Source organism: Mercenaria mercenaria, chromosome 6 (assembly GCF_021730395.1).
Source record: "Mercenaria mercenaria strain notata chromosome 6, MADL_Memer_1, whole genome shotgun sequence".
Classification (NCBI taxonomy): Eukaryota; Metazoa; Mollusca; class Bivalvia; order Venerida; family Veneridae; genus Mercenaria; species Mercenaria mercenaria.
In genome coordinates this window covers 51,840,663-51,856,468 of record NC_069366.1, presented here as the reverse complement: position 1 = coordinate 51,856,468, position 15,806 = coordinate 51,840,663, and the positions used below count along the sequence as shown (strand labels likewise).

Genomic DNA, 15,806 nt, shown 5'->3' with positions numbered 1-15,806 from the left:
ATATTGTGATACATATAGAGAATAATAAATAGAGAATTCATAAGTTAAACGGTAAGTACTTGTGCTTATTGTTGGTAAAACTCCATTTACGATAGTGGTTCTCGAACACAAACGGTGTATTGCGATCGGTACCCACTAACAAAAATAAGTTCGGTAGCAACATAATAGATGTTCACAGTATCTTCAGGTACCAGAACATGGCTGAATAACGTTGATATTGAAAACCAGAGGACAAAATGTAAACAATTTTACATGTTTCATCGTCACTGAAACATCACTTGCTGAACTTTGTTTCGTTTTACTCCGAAACTATTCTGTTTCCAGTAAAATAAAATATTTCCACGAAAGGAGATATGGTTTGGATATTCCGTAAGACTAGTCATATATGTAAATTGTGCATATGATGGAAAATACAAAGGAAAAACTGTGCCTCACCTGAATATCGTGATCTGAATTCGCCATTTTTTCTCGAGCCTTGGCGCTCAGATACGCTCGGTCTGACGTAACAACGCAAGGACTGTCGTTTTGCCTAACCAGTGTGAATATATTCCTTACAGAATATATGAAAACTGAAAAATGTCAGAAAAATGTTGCTCAAATGTGATTGACCACCTTTATGAATATGCACGTAAATAGAAACAAAGTAAACAAATAGACAACACATTAACGAACAGTGCAGATCAACGGCAAAAAACACCACTGGGGAGTTCAATATGGGTGCCTCATTGATTTTTTCCTATTCCAGTCCCATATCTAGTGTCACATAAATTGTGTAAAGTAATAATTCTAGCGAATGCCCCTTTATCTGTGCAATTGCAAATGAACTCGTTGTAAACGCCACGGAAAGTTATCACACCTGCTAACATGAAAATTCTGCCATTATATACCACCTATCTTTTATAAATTCTAGTCTTTCCTTAGGCCTATAGTAGAGAGGAATGATCTCCCGCCTGAGAACCCCTTCCTCCCAACACTTAAGTAGTTCAGTAGTTTAATATTGAACAGGCATTACCGTAACCATGACCCCTTCATGTTTCTCTACTTTGATAACTAAAACTTTAACCTATTCGTTAGCGGTTTAGAGCCTGTCCTATTTTTCCTTTCTGGTACTTTGAAAACTTTGGGTTATTTGATTTGTACATGCGCAGGAAGTTTCCGCGAAAAACAAAAATATGTAACTTTGACATTTACTTTATATTTGATTATCTGTAGTTTTTGACATGGAAAATGAAGACGAGAAAGCATTAGAGTGTAAGTAGTTGAAGAAGATGTAGCATTCGTCAAAGACTGACTTTGAAATAATAAATTATCAAAGTTCACCAACTTCAGTGTCTTTGTTAACCGATTTGTTTTTAGCGGACAAGATCAAAAGTTTATAATAGTTTTTAAAAGAATGCTGAAACATTTCATGAGCTCTGAACAATGTATTGTCTGGAAGTGGAAGCTCTTGAGGTGACAAGTGTGCAGTTATCTTGTGAAGCCGTGCCATTGGCATTGGTCGAGGCTATCTGCATAACCATCTTGCCGATTGTTTATTTACTCGACGGTCATGTCTGGAAAGTCGTGTTAATTACTTTTGTTATTGATACAACTAAAAATACTGTCTTAAGTTTTCCTGCTTATCGTATAAGTATAAGATACTGGTAGTCCAAATAATTGTACTCGAGAGTTGAATATCGTTATATTATTTTGACTTGTCGATATCCGCCTCCGAGTACAAACCAGAAAAGGTTAAGAATGTGGTAGCACTGTCCTCTTCTTTGCGTAAGTAACACCCAATGGAATCCGTTGGGCGGGAATTATGTTATAATAATGCAACGGATAAAAAAAAAGAAATACATACATAGAAAGCCTGTAATTTTTCCTTTTCAATGATGTATATATTACCGAGATTTCTTGAGAAAAATTCAAACTATGGCAGTTAAAAAAATGCCAAGGTTTAACACGAGTGTACTACATATTGCAAAATGGCCGATCACCGGTAAACACATTACTACACGAAGCGTTTCCATTGGTCACGCCTCCGACCGCCATTACATGAAGACGACTGAAACGTTAGAGGTTTAAATTTTTTACAACAGAAATTCTTGATAAATACGTCCTGTTCTTATGTTTTTTATTTACTATTTATGATTTAAAACAACAGGTAAGCAGTTAGGGCTAAAGAAAAATCGTAACTACTGATAAATCGTAATTTCAATTGACCACAGTCTCCACCACAGTTTTGATTGTTTCTGGTTGAGACCTCTAGGTAGACAACGTAAAATATCAAAGTGTAAAATTGGTCTGCCCGAGGTCTCATTATTTAGACTAAAGATACTGGTTACTTGACAATTTTAGCATGCACCCACCCGCATTATGTTAAATCAATTGAATTATAAACATTATAAAAAAGTAATACCACAGCATTAAGGCATGATAACTAACTATTATTAATGTATGTTTTCTGTGCATTCTTTCGATTTATTTGCAGTTGATAATTAATCAATTAATTTTACTGATAGAATAATGGTATTTGTTGCAGTATTGTTTTAATATCTAATTTAAAAGTCTATTGATTTAATATCTTAAACAATGAACATGATGCTATAATAGCTAGTTGTTTTTATGCCCCCAGCATGTACTGATGCGGGAGGCATATAGTGATTGTCCTGTTCATTCGTTCGTCCGTCCGTACGAGGTTAACCAAATGGGACCATTTCGTCTAGCATCAATACCCCTTACTAGAATGACTTGATACTAATGCAGATGTAACCTGTGACATTCCTCAACTTCAGACATCACCTGACCTCAGTTTGACCTTGACCTCATTTTGGACTTAGGTTGCTTTATATGGGCCATCTGGTTAACCAAATGGGACCTTTTCGTCTAGCATCAATACCCCTTACAAGAATGAATTGATACTAATACAGATGTAAACTGTGACCATTCCTCATCTTCAAACATCACCTGACCTCAGTTTGACCTTGACCTCGTTTTGGACTCGGGGTGCAAAATCTATCAACAAGGTTGCCACTGGGGGCATCAAGCGTTTATTGAACGCAGCTCCATGTTTTTGTAGAGCCCACTTGCGGATGCGAAGACATAGTTGTCCAAATGGCTGTTCGGTGTATGTGCGTACGTCCGTCCGGATTTGTTTGTCCAGACCATAACTTTGACATGGAGCAATCTTGTTTATATTTGGCATGAATGTTACGTCAGTGAGACGGAGTGTCATGCGCAAATCAACATGTAGTCAGTATTGCTGCATTTAACAGAAAATAAATAAATTGACCTAAATCTTTAGGCATGATAAGTTACAGATATTTGACTCACAACTGAAATTCATGTTAAAGTTATACTGGAGTCAGCCCTTTTTTTGTAAATTTGGGGAAGGGTACCAGGTCCCCAAATCATTGTTTGGAAGAATATATTTGCTGAAAAGTTGTTAAAATCAGGACTGAAAATCAAAACTAATTTCATTTTTTTTTTTTTTGCATGGGGAATTTTTGGCCAAGGTGGGGAAAAAAGTATACTTTTTAGATTGGGGAATGGGGTCGAATTTCGGCCCTAAAATCAGCATAAAAAAAGGCCTGGGAGTGTCTGTAAGAGGAAATACAATTGAGGAAGAATAAGTTAGGTATATTCAGTAGTGTCAACACAACCGTTAGAAGGCTCCAACAACAGCACAAAAGATATTATGAATAATTTCAGTAACACTGATCTACAAAGGAAGTTGTTTCTTGTTGGTTTATCAAACTTTATGCAAATACATTACAGCGTGTCCATTATCGTAATTTTTCAGCTTACAAGAAGCAGAGATTTAAAGCCGAACGAAAAGGCAATCTGGAAAATGAAGCTAGGATCTCAAACTACATCGGTGACATCTATGAAAAATATGGTAACCATTCTTTATATGACATTAAGAGTTCTTCACTGTTTCTATATTAACTGTGCACTTTTAACCCTTACCCTGCTAAATTTCTATAACGAACTTGTCCATCTTTCGATTTGGACAGCAGTATTAGGTTAGAGACCACCAATTGTTTTCCCATAGATTTACAGTTACTTACATTGTAACATTATGGTGTGTACGGCCTTCCATACATCGAAACATGTATATCTAATTACAAGTTTTTCAAAAACTATCTTAGTTCTACCAAAATATCGGACGAAAAACATGTGAATAGTGATACTTTATTTAATTAATTTTCGTGTGAATAAAATGACCCGCTGTTTACATCATTGACATGGCGGGAGAAAGGGCATGGTTCACTAATGTACGTAAATGGCACCGAATTTAGCCATATTATACATTACTTATTCTACATTGATACATATGCTGTTCGTAACAAGTAAACACAATGCTTCATATATAAGTAATAAACTTTGAAGAATAATGTGTTGTTGTGTTTACATATTACTCCAAACATGCCCCACTTTCCAAAAAAATGTGAATTTTCCATGAAATTTGAGACTTTATTTATGATTTTCGCCTTGGCGGCATCCTTTACCAGTCTTAATATTTTAACCACTACTTCGTACATGAAAAACCAACAAAAAGTGCAAAAATCATCGCTGGTGAGCAATGCCGCCATATTCAAAAACGAAAAAAACGTCCGTCTCAGAGACACATTTTTATCCGAAATTACACAAGCCTCGGTTTCGGTAAAATGACGTTGAAGTTGACGTCACTTAATTATATATTTGTTTTCATTAATTTGTTTTTCAAGCAACAGCCGTTAGAGCTAGTGTTAAAATCAATAATATCGGACGAAGATTTTTAAGTTTACTAAACGTTTCAACATTTAGTGAAATATCACAAACCTAATGAGTGAATTAGCGAATTGTTTCCCTTTGAAATCAACACGCCATTATCGGTGGATACATGTCTGAAACTGGGTCAGAGAATACATGCAGTTATTGCTCTGAATACACGCGGATATTTAAAGTGCATGGCGGATTTAATAATTGTTATGGTAAGTGTTAATTTTCATTATAAATTTATTCGTAATTGGAGGCAAAACAAAATGGACAGACCGCTTCGTTTGTTGACTTATCGAAGACACAACTTTGCAGCGAAAAATGGCAGTGTTGACATTTCGATTCGACTGTCTGCTGTCAAATAGATCTACTTTTAATATCTTTCCTGTGTATTTGTAAGTTTTCATGATGGCAGAATATACTTGTAGCCAAGACAGTCGGGCATCTACTATGTTAAGTAGGCCTACATTCTGTATGAAACTTTCTATCTATAATTTGTAATGAACTGATGAACAGGAATGGGCTATTCCAGAAAATATCCACCCACCACTGTGGAAGCAGTTTTTTCGGAGAAAATTACCACCCTCCTGGAGACATTTTACCCCCCTCTTCCCCTTCTACACCCCAGTTACCTGGGGAAAAAAAACCCTCCCCTTCCTCCCAATAGGATCCCTCCAAATACCCCCTCCCCTCCTCTCGGGTTATTTCAGAAAATATCCCCCCTCCCCCTTCCACACCCCAGTTACCTCAAATACCCCCCTCCCCTTCCTCCCAATAGGATCCTTCCAAATACACACCCCCCTCCCCTCCTCTCAGGTTGTACCAAAAAAACTGCTTCCACAGGGAGGGGGTGGATATTTTCTGGAATAGCCCAATATTACAAGATATTGTACAGATGTGAACAGTTTAAACTGTCACAGATGTGAACAATTTAATAATTACATGGTCATTATGCACAGTGGAGTCTATGAAAATTGAACATTATAGTACATAACACAGGAAAAGTGGTGTTTTAAATTGTCACTTTTTGTTGTAATTATAGCAACTAAAATAGACTTCCTGAAAATTTCTTAAAAATTCTACATGCAAATTACAATAAAAACTACTTTTTTCATTCTCACTACTGCCATTACAGGTAGACAGCATGCTGGTAGGCTACTAAATAAATGAGAAATTCTTTTTTTTATATTTCCAGGATAACCTCCAGCAGTAAGAAATATAAAGGCTCACTGCAGTTTTGAGTGCTCAACAAGTATTGACCCCATACTATGCTCAGCAAGTAGGGCCCTTGTATTTCTGTGAATCCTCATGCAGGTATAAGATTTTGAAGTTAGTGTTTACATTCATATCAGTGTCAGTATCCTCAAATGGACTTTTTCAATATCAGTTTTAACTATGAAATTCCATATATCACTAAATTAAATTCCATAGTCTTCAAACAAATCATGATTCTACACTCTATGAATAAAAGTTTCAGGCCTGCAGTGCACATTTTACATTGGAATTATAGTGACACCTTTGCAGAAATTTTGTCAAGTAAAATTATCTAAAGGAAGTTATGTTTTGTTAAGACTTGATATTATTAATTTCTATGGGTTTTTTTTTTCACTAAACTTTCTGTAAATCCCTGAAATTGGGTTGAAAATACTGCATTGCTTTATAATAAAGATGCTATATCATAAGCACTGTAAATTGGAATTCAATTATATTTTGATAAATACAAGTTAATGTTAAGCAATATCTATAAGAAAGGATGAAATGTTTGGTCAGTGTTTATTCACTCCATTTTTGATAAGAATTTAATACATTTCTTATAAACTGTTCTTGTTTTTGTATGAAAAGTACACTAATGCTGTTGGAAGAGGAGCAAACAGTGTGGTATCTATGGTCCACCATCACTTCAAGCATCATGGCTATGGAGAAAAGAATGTTTCATTACATATGGACAATTATAGTGGACAACATAAGAAAAGTGTTGTAATAAGGTAAGAATTCCCAATAAATAAAGAAATATTTATTAAGCACACAGAATTTGATGTTGAAATATTTAATTTTACAGTGTGTTCATACACTTCAGTTTGGAAAGTCACTAGTTTCCAGTTTATATATATAATGTGCATAATTTTATCTAAATGAAAAATAATATCTCCACTGATAAACATTGAATTACAATTTGAATATTGCATACTTACACAACATACTGTATTAAGACTTAGGTGTGTATGTAAGAAAATAAACTGTGTAGCTGGCATTTATTTGTTTTAATAAAGTGATGCTATGTTATATTCTAAGGACTCACTATTGCTACTTAGAAGTTTTTGTTTAAGAATTCATTGTTTAAATATACCCGTTATTTTAGCTATGGAATGTGGCTTGTTATGATGGGTCGACATGATGACTTGGAGTACAACCTGATTGAGGCACGGCATACAGAATTCAGTCCTGAACATGTTTAGGTATATTTGGCTTGAGCCTCTTTAATCAATTATGTTTTTATTAATAATCAAGTATTGACAAAACTTGCTGCAGAGATCTTCCTGTAAAGAGGCCACTTACATTAAAATACCACAGTTTCTGTTTATTTTTGTGTTGTTAAAGAGTGTCTAGCTCACTGCAGGCAAGTTAATCAGAAATAACATAATTCTAATAAAGTAACTGTTTTTTCTTAACCAGGTTAAAGAACTATTTGTTAAAATGAGATCAAAATCATGGCCCTTACTTGATGTAGAATATGTGCGATGGTTGAATTTTTTCATGAAAAGAAGTTATTACTGTAATAAAATTTTAAAATGTTATTTAATGTAATTATGTGTGGGATGTCGTTTGGAATGCTGTTGTTCAGGATTGATGAAAAGGTTATGTGTTCTTTGTCTTAAATATTTGATACATTTATCATTACAGAATGTCTTCTGCATGACCTGGTATAGATAGTATTCTTGAAGGATTATAACTTCAACACAGAGACGGAGATTAATATTTTTAGGCAGGGGGTTGGCATGACAGGCAAATTCACCAACCGTATTACCATTCCTGAGCTGGATGCCAGTCGACAGTGGTACCTGTATAATGAAATAGCACCCCTTTGCAGCAACAGCAATGTATGCTCAAAACCAGCAGTGTCAGAGCCATTAAAATTGATAATTCAAGTCATTTAAAACGAAGAATGAATGGAAAAAAGTGTTTAACATTTAAAGTAATACAGAGAAAGAGCTCTGAAATTTTGATTAATTTGAAAGTGTTTTTGATTTTTTGAAGATGTACTAGACCCAAATTCCATATATTTGAAAAAGAACAAATGATACATATAGTTTATGTAAACATTGAATTAACAACTTTATGGTGTCAGCAGTACTATGCATTTGTTAAATATTGACTCACTATATACATGTAAGGCTGAACACAGTATAAATGTGAAATTCCTCAAAAATACCGGAAGATTTTTTAACAATAATTGTAACATATATGGTAGTAATGTACATTTTTTTCATTACGACAGTTGGATTATATAGATCTACGAAAATTTTCTGCTGTATTCAAACTGCATGTAATCATTTCTGTAGGCAGTATCATGTTTATTTTCCCTTTTCATGAACAATTAATTTAACCTGTCTTGAAAGCACAATATATGTATAATTTGTAAAACATACATTGGATTATTGTGGAAACAATTTAGTTTTTGTATGCCTAATTATATATTATTGCCGTTAGTATTATCTAACTCTTTTAATATGATCAAGACATTTAATAAGGCATTTTTCTTAAACTATTACTGTGTGTTAAATGAGATTATGTAGTATTATGTTTACGGAATTAACTGCGTAACCATGGAAACATTTTTCTGTTGTTCTATATTATGTCTTGAAAAAAAAACATTGTTTGAAGAACACTTTTCAGTGGTGCATTTTTTTTTATTTTTACATGTAATGGTAAATGCTGAAAGTGTTCTACAATAACTTAGCAAAAACGTCATTGTTGTCTCATAGAAGCATATACTGCAACTCCATTGTAACCATAGCAACAGAAAAATATTGTATTATTTATGAATAATGATCTTCACAAACAAATTACATATGTTATTTTTCTTAAAGAATGACCTAAATTGGTTTTATTCCATAAAAAACAGACATAGCAAATATTCTCATTTTTATCTCCGTTTCCATGGCAACCATATATTTTTTTGCCTCAAATTATAGGCGTTGCTTAGGGTTATATCTTAGCATATCTGAATGTTAATTATACGTTTTGATGTAATTGTTACAAGAGATTTTCGTGTTTCCATAAAGAAAATCAATCGGTTGCCATGGCAACAGCACAATTTCAAATGAATTAAAATATGAGATTTTGCATTCTGAGTTGTTGATCATTCATTATAATAATATTTCAACAACATTTGATGTTGTGCCATTTTAACCTATAAGTGAACCAAGCCCTTTGTAACATTTTTAAATACACATAAAATGTAGCAAATTTTGTCAAAATGTATAATAAAATACTGTAAATGCAGTGAAAAAATGTCAATTTTGAAAAAATAATTACTTCCTGGGTTTGTTTACATGACTGACCAATCAGAACGCACAGACGTTACCTTATTCCCAGTTATACACTTACCTCATTCCTAGTAAGTTCCCTGTGCTTTTTTGAATTGGTGGTCTCTGAAGGGGTGGCTAACAAAAAGATACTGACTGAATGGCAAACAGTGCAGGTCATGATCAGACTGCACAGATGTGCAGGCTGATCATGATCTGCACTATTTGCAAAGGCAGAATCAATCCGATTATTGTGTCTAGTATGATAAGAGTTAAGGTATTTACTCACAGGTTGCTAGTTATTCATAAAATGATTCTCTTTCCCGTCTGCTGAGTCCAGGCTTTATTCAATGTATGTTATCCGGAAAAATGACTTAACCATTTCTTCTGGTTTGTCAGATGGGATGAACTACCTTAATAGAAACTAACTGATATTGGATACTGTAAAATATGCATTTTCACAAATTCGCAGGGAACTTGTTTTTGTTGATTTTGTATTTGAGTTGGTCGGGATCTGATCATCATCCACAGACTTTAATTCCATTCAAGCAGTAAAATGCCCATTCAGTTTTTGTTCAAAGTTCAAATTCTATCAATTTTTATCAGCAGCAAATAACTGTTTTTGCCAAAACTTATGCACAAAACTCCTTGCCTGCAAAATTAAATTAATTTTCTGACAATTATAATGACCTGAAGGCTGCTCAAGTCAAGCAGTAGCATAACCAGTGGTACTGGTAGCCATTGGAATGGATTAAGTTTAACTCCATTCATGCCAGTCAGATGATGGATAGTATTTGTATCTTATCTTTGGTTTAATTTGAAATATTTTGTTTCAGGAGAATTTGAGACAGCTGTCGAGGAGCATGAAAGAGCCCTCAGACTGAGGGAAGTGCTGGGCAGGAAGATTGATATTGCTGTGGCATTCAGAACACTAGGAGAGTGTTACTGCAAGAAGAAAGACTATGAAAAGGCACACAGTTTACATGAGAAATATCTGTCATTGGCAAGGTATCAGAAATGTTGAATTGGTGAACAGTAGAAGGGATAATAAATTTAGTACAGTGAAACTTACCATTTAAGTTCCATAATAATAATGCTTTTAATTTTATGTCAAAAATATTGAGCAGCTACATGAATCTAAAGTATCTCGAGAGTATGAATAATTTTGTGGTTAGAAAGTACTGCTTTCAATATTGCACATGAATTTGCAGTTAGATTCATAAAGGGAGATAATCTAAAACATTGGATTCCATAATACTTCCTACAGAGTTAATCAGTAGACAAACCTTTGACAATACATGAAAAAACAATTATTGAAAACAGTACAAGAAATAGTTACTAATACTCATAACAAAACTTTTGGCAGCCTAACTTTAAACAAAGACATTTTGACCCTTTAAAATATTTTTAAGGGAAATCATTTGTACTGTGTTATTATTAAATTTATAATCAAAATCTTATGTGGTTACCACCAATTAGTTTGTTGCTTTTTTGTGGGACCATGAAATAATGGATTTCAAAAGTTGAAGTAAAATAGTATTTATATCTGTTGTTCATTGCAATTTAAGGTATTGGACCCATAATAGAGTATCTCCTTTTTGAAGAGTATTCAGTTCCTACCATAAACCTACTTTGACTGCAATTTTCAGGGGGGGTGGGGTGTAGGTTCAAACCCCACTGGGACCAAATATTTTTTTCCCATGTTTTCCTTTTCTTCTAGAAAGTTTTTACTTCTTTCAAGACTAATTATGGATGTATTGTACAAAGCGATTTTTTGCTGTTCATTGTGAATTTACCTCTGAATCAGGAGGGGTAGAGTAAGACATCTTTAAAAACACTGAGTTACGTGCGGTAAAAGTTCTCTCTTTTGCCTTCATTCTTTAGATAACATATTGTGGAAGAAATGCAGGTAGGTTTTACTATTGTCCCAAGGTTATTTTTGAATGAAGTGAGCAAAATTCAAAACAGACCCACAGGATTCTACCTTAATTTTTCAATGTTGCAGTTAGCATTCTGTCTCATAAAATCTGTTTACTTGAGGCACCCTAGAAAAAATTATTTTTACAGTTTTATTTTGTGTTTTATAATTGTTTAACAATAGTTTGATGTTTCTTTTATCAAAATTAACGCTGTAATGAATTCTCTGCAAACGTTTTAGATAGTGCCCATCACACTGAATTTTGTCTTTTCTTGAGCGTGTGGAAATACCATAAAATATACAAAATTTACAAAAAACGGCATGGTAAAAGTTGTTTAAAATTTGCAACACAGTGTGAAACATGGTCAACTTTAAGAATATACCAAGCAAATGCCATTTTTAAACATTACTATTAGGGGTCCAATACCTTAATTCTAAACCTAGAAATGTAGAAAATTGGTGCCTAAAAAAAGTTCACAGTTCACAAATATTAGCTAAAATAAAACCATTGCAAGTTTTACCCAACCTACATCAGACACAAACTCATGAGCAACTACTGTTGTTTTACCATATTTTCAGAGAATGTGACGATTTAGTGGAAGAACAGCGTGCCCTGACAACCATTGGTAACACCTTTCTGGAACAGAGTAATGAGAGGTCATTCAGCATGAAGACGAGGAGGGGAGCCAGTAAGAAAGCAGAAAATGTCTATCTGAAAAGTCTCGAGATATGTGATCAGCTAAAAGCCACCATTGATGAGAAAGAATTTATTGATATGAAGGCTAGAAATTTTTATAACTTAGGTGAGTTTATCAAGAGGTTGAACTCATGACAGCAGAAATTTTTGAAGCATTATCTACTGAAATTTGGTATGCATGTCTATTGAGAATTAATCTGACTGAGGTTTGTTAGTTAAACAAGCTAAGTATCAAACTTACAGAGCTTTGTTAAGGAGCTACATAGGATTCCTGATGATAATTTATAAATGTAACTTTCCTTTTATCAAAAGCTGTAATACTTGAATGATCACACAAAACAATACATATCCAAAAATAGGCAAATCAAGTTACAGGATGTTAAATTGATGTGTGAATTGTTTTAAAATTGCAAACTTTTGGCATGTGAAGAGAGTATGTGTTTTTTTTTTGTTTTTTTTTCAGAAAGTAGCAGAAAACAGGAAAAAAAAGTTTAAAATTTGAAATCATTATACAGTTTCAAAGGTTATGTTCAATCATTACAGGTCTGGTGTATGATGGGTTAGAAGATTCAGACACCAGTAGACAGTACCTAAATAAAGCTTTGTCTTTATGTCAGTAAGTAGTTCAGCTAAAGGAAATAACTTTTCTATAAATGTTATGAGATATATAATTTTATTGATTTTATGGCCATTTATTATAGACTATAGACCACAATAAATTATTGGTAATATCTTGTTAAACAACTGACGTGCCTGTAGAACACTTACAGTAAGGTCAATGTTTGGGATTTCATGTTGGGTAAAGGGGGTCATATTGTACGTTGTAGGTTGTTGTTACTAAATTTATATAAAAAGAAATGTCTGCTTGCATTTATGGTTGGAAAACTATGTTGTGTTTATGTGGTATTTTCCTGTCATTTTTAGCTCAGAACCATGCTTACTATATTTGTAATGTTTTATTTCAGGAAACATTACCTAATAGATATGTTATATGTATGTCAGAAGGCTTTAGGAGATATCTACCTTAAATGCAATAAGTTGGAGGATGCTGGGAAATTTCTAGATGAGGCGTACACAACTGCTAAGAAACTGAAAAATAAAGCATTGGAGACAGATGCTCTTTGGCTCAAAACACAGGTAAGCATTTTGTATGCTTAATTGTCTGTAATGTAAATGTCTTCATTGATAGGGCTATTGCATTGACATGTCATTTAACATTTGCTGGTTGTTTAAATGCACAACCTTGTGCAAATTCAATTTGCCATATTTAATCCAATGATGGTTACTTTACTTCTTGATTAAAAATGTAATTATGCAAGTTTACCAATTATAGGTGTTTTAAAGTGTTGCTTATACATCGTATATTCATATACTGTTTTATGGGTGTTAAACTTGTGGTTTTTGGAAAAATAACAGCTTCATGGGGATGTGAATTCATGGATTTTAAATTGCAAAGATAGAATAAATAAAACATTTTATTTGTCAGGATTTGATTTCATGGATTGATGTAACCACAAAGTCTGTTAAAATTATTCCCCCACAAATATTAATGATTTTATATTACTTTCTTCCTGTTGGAAAGATTTTCCTTTTTAGCTCGACTATTCGAAGAATAGTCTAGCTATTCTACTCACCCTGGCGTCAGCGTCGGCGTCGGCGTCACACTTTGGTTAAGTTTTTGCATGCAAGTACATACAGCTATCATTTAAAGGCATATAGCTTTGAAACTTATTTATTCTTTTTCTAGGTCAATTACCAACCTCACTGGGTCAAGTTCCATAACTCTAACATGTATTTTGAGCAAATTATGCCCCCTTTTGGACTTAGAAAATTCTGGTTAAAGTTTTACATGCAAGTTACTATCTCCAAAACTAATGCAGATATTGAATTGAAACTTCACATGTTCTTCGGGGTTATAAAACTAGTTGATAGCACCAAGTCCCATAACTCTGACCTTCATTTTGGGCAAATTATGCCCCCTTTTGGACTTAGATAATTCTGGTTAAAGTTTTGCGTGCAAGTACATACAGCTATTACTAAAAGGCATATAGATTTGAAACTTATTTTTTCTTTTTCTAGATCAATTACCTACCTCACTGGGTCAAGTCCCATAACTCTGACATGTATTTTGGCCAAATTATGCCCCCTTTTGGACTTAGAAAATTCTGGTTAAAGTTTTGCGTGCAAGTACATACAGCTATTACTAGAAGGCATATAGATTTGAAACTTATATTTTCTTTTTCTAGATCAATTACCTACCTCACTGGGTCAAGTCCCATAACTCTGACATGTATTTTTGGCAAATTATGCCCCCTTTTGGACTTAGAAAATCCTGGTTAAAGTTTTACATGCAAGTAACTATCTCAAAACTACTACAGATATTAAATTGAAACTTCACATGTGTCTTCGGGGTTATAGAACTAGTTGATAGCACCAAGTCCCATAACTCTGACATGTATTTTGGGCAAATTATGCCCCCTTATGGACTTAGAAAATCCTGGTTAAAGTTTTGCGTGCAAGTACATACAGCTATTACCAAAAGGCATATAGCTTTGAAACTTATTTATTCTTTTTCTAGGTCAATTACCAGCCTCACTTGGTCAAGTTCCATAGCTCTTAACATGTATTTTGAGCAAATTATGTCCCCTTTTGGACTTAGAAAATTCTGGTTAAAGTTTTACATGCAAGTTACTATCCCCAAAACTAATGCAGATATTGAATTGAAACTTAACATGTTTCTTCGGGGTTATAAAACTAGTTGATAACATCAAGTCCCATAACTCTGATATCTATTTTGTTCAAATTATGTCCCCCTTTCGAACTTAAAACTCTTTTGATATTTAACATTTTGGGTAATAATTTCCTGCTTCTGTGACAATATTTCGAATAGTCGAGCTTGGCTGTCTTACGGACAGCTCTTGTTACTTGAAGCTCTTTTGTGTTCCTACTTGCTTCAGGTCAGAATGACTTACAAATGTATCATGCATGTTTAACATTAAAATCCAAAGTAGTTCAATGTAAACTGTATAACAGCAAAATTAGCCAAATTTTTCAGTTTTCTTAAGTTGAAATGTATGGATTTATGTTTTATATTTCTGTTTAGTTGCTTCAGATCGATTTTTTTGTGTTAAAGTATGGGTTCTCATTGAATTTTTAGGTTTTTATTAAATTGAAGAAATACCCATCTGCTCGTCATTTGTTAAAGAAGACTGGTAAAGTTTACAAGACTAATGAAGAAGAAATGTCCAAAATACTTGCTTATTACAAGTCAGGTAAGAACTGTTTTAAATGTTCGTTTTAAACAGTACTACTGCTGGGAAGTAAGTATCTTTGAAAAGAATTATCTGATTTTACATTCTTTTGAATACGTATAACTTAATATCATGCATTAAACCGATGGCGGAAATTTTTTTATTGTGGACTAATTTTCACTTTGTTGCACATTTAGGTTTCATAGAAAATATCAAAGTATAGAATATGCAACCTTATTAAAGTTATCTGCATCTCTAAATGTTGGCTGAATCAATTCTGTTTTTCAATATAAGAATTTTTTTTTTTTTTTTTTTGTAATTTCAGTTCTATGTATGGAGAAAACTATGGAATCTATGAGGAAGATAAATAAAGAAGACTTGTTAGGGAGGATACCGCTCTATGATAAACTAGGTGATTGTGCTGTAGACCTGAAGATGTATGATCTAGCTATATCATACTACAATAAAGTGGTTAGTATCCTTGGAACTTTTCCTGTTAGCTTGCCTGCTGAGCTCAATAGGGAGAGCACAGATCTACAGATCACAGGGTTGAGAGTTTGATCCACGGGCAAGGCATATATTCTCTTGTTACATTTTGATGAAAAGGCATTTTGCCTCAGGTCATATCATCCTCCACCTCTGATTCATGTGGAGAAGGTGAAAACAGGTTA

The 15,806-nt window shown here is 33.7% G+C and overlaps 1 protein-coding gene and 1 long non-coding RNA gene across 3 annotated transcripts in view; both read left to right on the top strand.

Annotated features, from left to right (window-relative positions):
* Positions 1-1,131: 1,131 nt before the first annotated feature.
* Positions 1,132-15,806, top strand: part of LOC123550495 (tonsoku-like protein) — a 48,604-nt gene continuing 33,929 nt past the window's right edge. The window contains exons 1-8 of the mRNA XM_053545885.1: positions 1,132-1,251; positions 3,785-3,880; positions 10,106-10,277; positions 11,767-11,990; positions 12,428-12,500; positions 12,850-13,021; positions 15,042-15,156; positions 15,461-15,606. Of these exons, the coding sequence (XP_053401860.1) occupies positions 1,221-1,251; positions 3,785-3,880; positions 10,106-10,277; positions 11,767-11,990; positions 12,428-12,500; positions 12,850-13,021; positions 15,042-15,156; positions 15,461-15,606 (1,029 nt within the window). The 5' untranslated portion in view covers positions 1,132-1,220. The remainder of the gene's footprint in view (positions 1,252-3,784; positions 3,881-10,105; positions 10,278-11,766; positions 11,991-12,427; positions 12,501-12,849; positions 13,022-15,041; positions 15,157-15,460; positions 15,607-15,806) is intronic.
* LOC128557737 (uncharacterized) lies at positions 4,785-8,807 on the top strand. Of its 2 annotated transcripts, none has more exons than XR_008371361.1 (5): positions 4,785-4,958; positions 5,939-6,057; positions 6,606-6,728; positions 7,103-7,199; positions 7,645-8,807. It is a non-coding gene; the product is annotated as an uncharacterized LOC128557737 (long non-coding RNA). The 2 variants fall into 2 exon arrangements; XR_008371360.1 differs by having other exon boundaries at positions 6,586-6,728.